Here is a 6,309-nt window from a genome sequence, read left to right as displayed (position 1 = left end):
ACATAATCAAGCAACTTAAAAAAAAGTGTCTGTACCACATAAGGTCTTGATGGCCTTGTATGTGATTAACTATACTACAACAATCCCATTTGGGAACAATTTAGTATATGTTATTAATTATATGTTGTAGCCTACCGCATAACTTAATGGTGGATGTGTAGAAAAGCATACAGCACTGATATTCCTTGGACTTCTGTTGTACATAAACACACACTAAAATAAAAATGACCTTTAAAAACACAAGCTGCACTATTCACAATGAATGTAATGTATAATACTAAATTGTTGCAAGGCTCAATGTTCAAATGTCCTCCATCACACTTTTTTTTGGAATGGTGATGTCATCAGACCATGTGACCTTTTTGTTTTTGCGACTATTTCATTGGTCGAGCAGGAAATAATCTGTAAAGTGGGGCAGGACCACCGGAGCCATTTTATTAATATAACAGCAAAGGTGCAGGTGCATCACTAAATATATTTTTTATAGTTACAGGTTTTTAAAAAAACTCAAATTACCATGGGGCAGTGTGGAATTACGTCATCCAAAACCGTCTTGGTTTTTCTTAATCTCATATTTTGGGTAAGAAAACGATGGATGTTTGAACAAAGTCCAGCATCCTCAGTGAGGCCATGGATGGAGAGCATTAGCGAGCTAGCAAACTGCGCCAGAGATGCTCTGCAGTGTGCAGTTTAGCATCAGTCCAGCTGCTGTTTGAGCCAAAATATCCACGGAAAAAGTGTCACTTTAGCGTTTTCTGTGAGGGGCTCTAATTGGAGAAAGGATGTTGTGCAGTAGATAGCTACAGTGTGTCGGTAGCTGCCGCCCACAAATGAAGCTATGACGTGATGCAGCAGAGAGTTAATCTGCTGTCTGAGATATTGATTGCAACATGTAGTTTTATATCCAGAGTTGGATTAAGATATGCGTCAATGTTGAAAACGGGAAGGATAAATGGAGGTGTACAAAAAAAAGTGTGATATATATTTTAAAAAGGAACACGTTAAAGTTTAAACTATCTCACAGGATGAATAAATAATAAACAAGCGGCCCAGGCCACATTGCACCAGTCTCGTTTTGTATGTGGTTGCTGTTCTTCAGCTGAAGCTATATATAAATAGTAGTTTATGTAAGAAATATCGCATAATATGTAATTTAAGGAGTTTCTTTTATCACCTGCCTTTTATACCTTACTCTCATTGTCTTGAAATTAGCTTTAATGCAATGACCATAGTTAAATACAGCATTGCAAAAACAAAAGGCTGTACCATGTTTACAATGCAAGTTTTTGAATCTAAGCAAGAGATGTTGTTCAAAGTCCAACACTTTACAACAATACTTTAACATTATTTGAGCTTTTGTCCAAAGCACGTACAAAGAAAGAATTCCTCCATGTGTGTACAACCTAAGAAATATACAATGCATCAATTTAAATACATAAACTTCTGCGAACATGCTGAACTGCTTCAATTGCTACACAATAGGAGATAGCCAAAGGGCCCAGGTGCAGTCTGAGCAGATTCATTTTCAGTCTGCAATAGATCTGTTTCATTTGTATGTATGTATGTTTATGTTTGCACCAAAAACACCAAGAAAAATTCCTCGTATGTGTTAACCTACTTGGTAATAAACCTGTTTCTGATTCTGGTTTCTGATTCTGAATATATGTAGAGTTTCGGCTGTCCTAATGATAATGTGGAGCATATTTGACAGGCTGGTTTGTATCGTTTATCCATGTCTTAGATGTAGGATCGTACCAGTGTCTTGGATCTGGTTCAAGCTGCCAACAAAATACACTATGATACACTGGCTAATGCAGTGTTGTCTTATAATGAAAGAAAAACAAACAAATTCTGAATAAAAATATATGTAGTCAAACAATCAAATCCAAATGTCATGTGAGACCCATAGAACAAAATAAGAAAAATGGGGGGACTAGCTATATTTTGAAGTACTTATTCCTCTCACCGTGTCTCTGTTTCTCTCTGCAGGCTGCAGCCGGTATTTTGTGCTACATTGGAGCCTATGTGTTCATCACATATGACGACTATGACCACTTCTTTGAAGATGTGTACACTTTGATTCCTGCTATCATAATAATAGCCGTCGGGACTCTGCTCTTCATCATCGGCTTGATTGGCTGCTGCGCAACAATACGTGAAAGCTCCTGTGGTCTGGCAACTGTGAGTGTTCACTGCTTTGAACTGCACCCCTTAAAATATACTGAGTGCCGGGGAAAAATACACAATCAACCTATCGAATACAAAAAAGTTACGATTTTAGATAGTATTTTTGGTATAATCGCCCTAAAAGCAATGTCAAATATTCATTTGACTTCTGACTCACCTTCCTAATGAAACGCCTAACTATGTGTCTTTATTGTCATTTCAGTTTGCTGCCATTCTCCTGCTGGTATTTGTAACAGAGTGTGTGGTGGTGGTGCTTGGCTACATATACAGGGCGAAGGTAAACACTGTCTCGTTGGAAAACAGAAGTATTTCATTCAATTTAAATAAAAGTGTTTTTCTGTTTGCAGCACTTCAGATGTTAAAGCTCAGAATGTACCTCTATACTTTATATTGATATTGTATGTTGTGTGTCTGCTACTTGTCCCCAGTGACAGATGAGATAAATATAGATGAAAACATTAAGCAAAACTCAATATTGTTACATCTTGTTGTTGTTAACAAACCGGATGTTCTAGGCTTAATTAATGTTTCGTCGCTCTCATGTTTACAAATCCCTTCGGTTAATAGTGTTGCTTTAGGGGCTACATTTTAAATTAGTTTTATATTAATGTGACAAACTGTGCCCTGGAGAAAACAAAGGGAAATTGCAGTCACTGAGCAGGGACAGTAACCACTGCTGCGCCTCTGTTTCAGGTTGAAAATCAGGTCAATCACTCCATCCAGAAGGTTTACAACGAATACAACGGCACCAACACTGATGCTCCCAGCCGTGCTATTGACTATGTGCAGAGGCAGGTGAGAAGAAAAGCCTGTTGTGAAAAAAAAAGTCAGATAACAATTCAAAGGATAACAGTCATTTTGACATATTGACTCATTTGAGCTGAATAATATTGTCATTTTATGCATTTTTAAGCGTTTTGATGTTTGCATGTTTCAGAACGTAAAATAAATGAGTGTTCCTATTAAACTCCTGACTGTTTTATCCCCCCTTTATTCTTTTCTATTCTCCTGTTAGCTTCACTGCTGCGGCATCCATAACTACTCTGACTGGAGGAACACACACTGGTTTAAAGAATCTAAGAACAACAGCGTCCCGGTCAGCTGCTGTCTGCCCAGCATCACTAACTGTACTGGCACTCTCACTCGACCAGCAGATCTCTACCAAGAGGTACGAATTAGGGGCTTAAGTTCAGGGCTTTATCGAAAACCACAAAACCCACCTTAAAGATTCTCTCTAGTCAAAATGGGATTTCCTTATTTTTCCTGGAGTATACCTCCATGCTGCTCAACTTAGCGCCAGCAGCAGAGGTTGTGGTGAGGCCAGATTTAACATTTGTAAATGCGAAAGAAACATAAGATTTATTTCCAGCACAATTTCATGAATAATGGGTATTTTTGTCTGTGGCTGAAACATAAAAGGTATTGACATTATTGCCTAGTACTTTTTTGTTGTAAGAAATGTTGCTATGCACTTTATGCAGTCTTTTAATATCATTTATTTTCTGCCGCAGGGTTGTGAAGCTCTCGTTGTGAAGAAGTTAAAGGAGATCATGATGTATGTCATATGGGCTTCACTCACTTTCGCATCTATACAGGTAAGCAGGACTTTTTAAGGTGAATACAAAGGTGAACATTGAAATACATAACCAAATATGTATGAACTTGTACCATTGTCTGATAGCTGATGTTGCGTATGTTGCCCAAAAGGATTTTGTTGTAAATATAAGAACTGGATTCTGATAAAATCTGAGTTTTATCTTGTGGGGAAAATGTGAAGGTAATCCTAGAATAAGTAAAAACCAAAGCCAGTATGTGTACTTCACTGTTAATTCATTCTCAACAAACACCTACCTCCCTGCAAAAGAAAACAAATACACATCTTATTCTATGTTGTATTTAAATTAAATTATGTATTGGCCGCATAATTAACTCCGAAGTTATCTCTATCAGCACAAACTGAGTTTACAGTAGCCCTGACCTAATTGAGTCAAAGGATTTTGACTATGTTCAACAGCTCAGCATGGTCACTGCTGACCAGGAGACTAAAACAGCATGGCTGATCACTTAATATTACACTCAAACATACTAATTAAAGCACAACATGCATGCTGTATGTGCGCATGGATTATTGTTTTTCACATTATTTGCTTACGCTGTGTGTTTTCACTGTGTGAATAGCTGATCATTAGTTATTTTTTTTACATTTCTGAATTATGTTCCTGTCATGTTGGAGGGCATAAGAATTCAAACTAACATATTTTCTCTTGTTTTCTTGCCGTCTGCCTGCAGATGCTGGGCATGCTCTGTGCCTGCATGGTGCTGTGCAGGAGGAGTCATGACCCAGCGTACGAGCTGCTGGTCACCACCAACAGCTATGCATGAGTCAATAAATCAACAGGAGCATCACCGGACATGTCCACAGTAGATTTCAGCTGTAGTAGTTTAAGCTCATACACACACTTCGCACAATTCATGATAAAGTAGCCAACACTGATGATGTGGTTTGGGTGGGTGTGGCACTTCAAGGGGAATCCAGTTATTTATCGACATGCTTTGTATGTTACTGTTACTTTAAATGTAATTTCTTCTCTCCTTACTAATACTGAGTCATCTACATAAGCCAACGTTTTATATGGCTAATTGACACAATTGATGTTGTTGCAGATTTAGTTTCATTTTTAGTTGTGGCTTGATAACATTTGGGCTTATCCCCATTGAAAATGGTGTAAATACATTTGAGCACATTTGTTTATTTCACTCAGTGTGGGATTGTATGGAATGATTTCATTGTGTGCTAGAGCACTACATGCATCTCATAATAGTAATTTAAAAATCTATGCTAAATATATAATGTACACCTTTCCTTAGAAAGAACTTAGTTTGACCAGATTTTATGAAGTTGGAAAACGTTTGTTTTTTACCATGGCATCAGACAGTGTTTTATCTCAATCTTAAAATGTTGTTTGAAGAGCAGCTCCGCGTTAGTATTCATGAATATTCAGTTTGTTAACAATGTACTTTCTGTTTTGATGTATTGAATATTTTCTGAATAAGACTTCAATCACGAGGCATTGCGAATATATGAATTGTGAATGAACCTTTTTTTCTCCAGTGCTATTAGTAGCAATGAGTATTTTCGGTGTACCTGATGACTGTATGAATAGATTGTTACAGATAATTCCTTCTCGTTCGTTTGTTAGACATAAACCTGCTACAAAGAATTATGACACATATTTTCTACATTTGTGTATTGTGCACCTTTTAAATGTTTTGAGCGGTTAAGTTGACCCCTTGGCTTAATAGCGACAGTAGTGTCGCAGAACAATCATCATACAAATTGTGTAAATACTGGAGGCTGGACGAGCCAGGGACAAATAAACTCACACATTTCAACTTGACTGTTTAATTGTCATCATTCCATACACATGGTTTAACATTGAAGTGAAAGTATTGCCATTTAAACCATATCCACAGGTAATGATTTGATAATTCAACAGTCACATATAGCCTATGTTTTAACAAAAGCTTTGAAGGTTACGTTACAGATGTGAAACAAGTTTTCAATAATTACAGCACTGTAACCCTCAAAGTACTTTCCATATCTTTAAAACACAAGGCAAAACACATAGAATACCACATTTAGACCCAGAGAGATAAAACCAAACAAGGTGCACAGCCCCATCTGCTGGCTGCAAAAAATAATGTTTTTAGCGGGTGGCATCATTTGAAGCCAGGTGGGTCTTGATTTCCTTTTGCCCTACTGCGATTTTGATTGGCTGTTTGCAAACTACTGTTGTTTTCATCGATATGTAGGCTTACTCCTTAGCAGAAGTTGTATTTCATGTAAAAAGTTGAGGAACTGTGGTGAACCATGTGGAATGTCTTTTAAGGCACACACTGGAGGCATTATATCCCGGTAATGATATTATTAAGAAAGATACGTTTTCCAGGAGGAATCTCTAATGTTAAGTGCAAGCTTGTCAGATAAGAGCTAGCAACATGGCCATGAGGCTTCCAGGCTTCTTTGCGGATGACCACTACCCAAATGGACAGAGCAGAGGGAGGAGAACAGGTATGTGCTCAGTCGGATTATCACCTGTGTTTATCTGTAAATGTAAATGT

General features: G+C 37.6%; 1 protein-coding gene and 1 long non-coding RNA gene across 2 annotated transcripts in view; both read left to right on the top strand.

Annotated features, from left to right (window-relative positions):
* Nucleotides 1-419: 419 nt before the first annotated feature.
* LOC117465358 (tetraspanin-3-like) lies at nt 420-5,585 on the top strand. The gene is made up of 7 exons (XM_034108216.2): nt 420-580; nt 1,990-2,181; nt 2,390-2,464; nt 2,881-2,982; nt 3,203-3,355; nt 3,699-3,782; nt 4,477-5,585. Exons 1-7 carry the CDS (start codon nt 518-520, stop codon nt 4,567-4,569), a joined length of 762 nt encoding a protein of 253 aa, XP_033964107.1. The 5' UTR covers nt 420-517; the 3' UTR covers nt 4,570-5,585.
* A 51-nt stretch (nt 5,586-5,636) lies between these two features.
* LOC139436017 (uncharacterized) overlaps nt 5,637-6,309 on the top strand; it is a 142,759-nt gene continuing 142,086 nt past the window's right edge. The window contains exon 1 of the long non-coding RNA XR_011645223.1: nt 5,637-6,259. This is a non-coding gene — a long non-coding RNA (uncharacterized lncRNA). The remainder of the gene's footprint in view (nt 6,260-6,309) is intronic.

Source organism: Pseudochaenichthys georgianus, chromosome 3 (genome assembly GCF_902827115.2).
Source record: "Pseudochaenichthys georgianus chromosome 3, fPseGeo1.2, whole genome shotgun sequence".
Taxonomy (NCBI): Eukaryota; Metazoa; Chordata; class Actinopteri; order Perciformes; family Channichthyidae; genus Pseudochaenichthys; species Pseudochaenichthys georgianus.
Note: the sequence above shows the minus strand (reverse complement) of the source record. Positions and strands in the feature narration are given on the sequence as shown.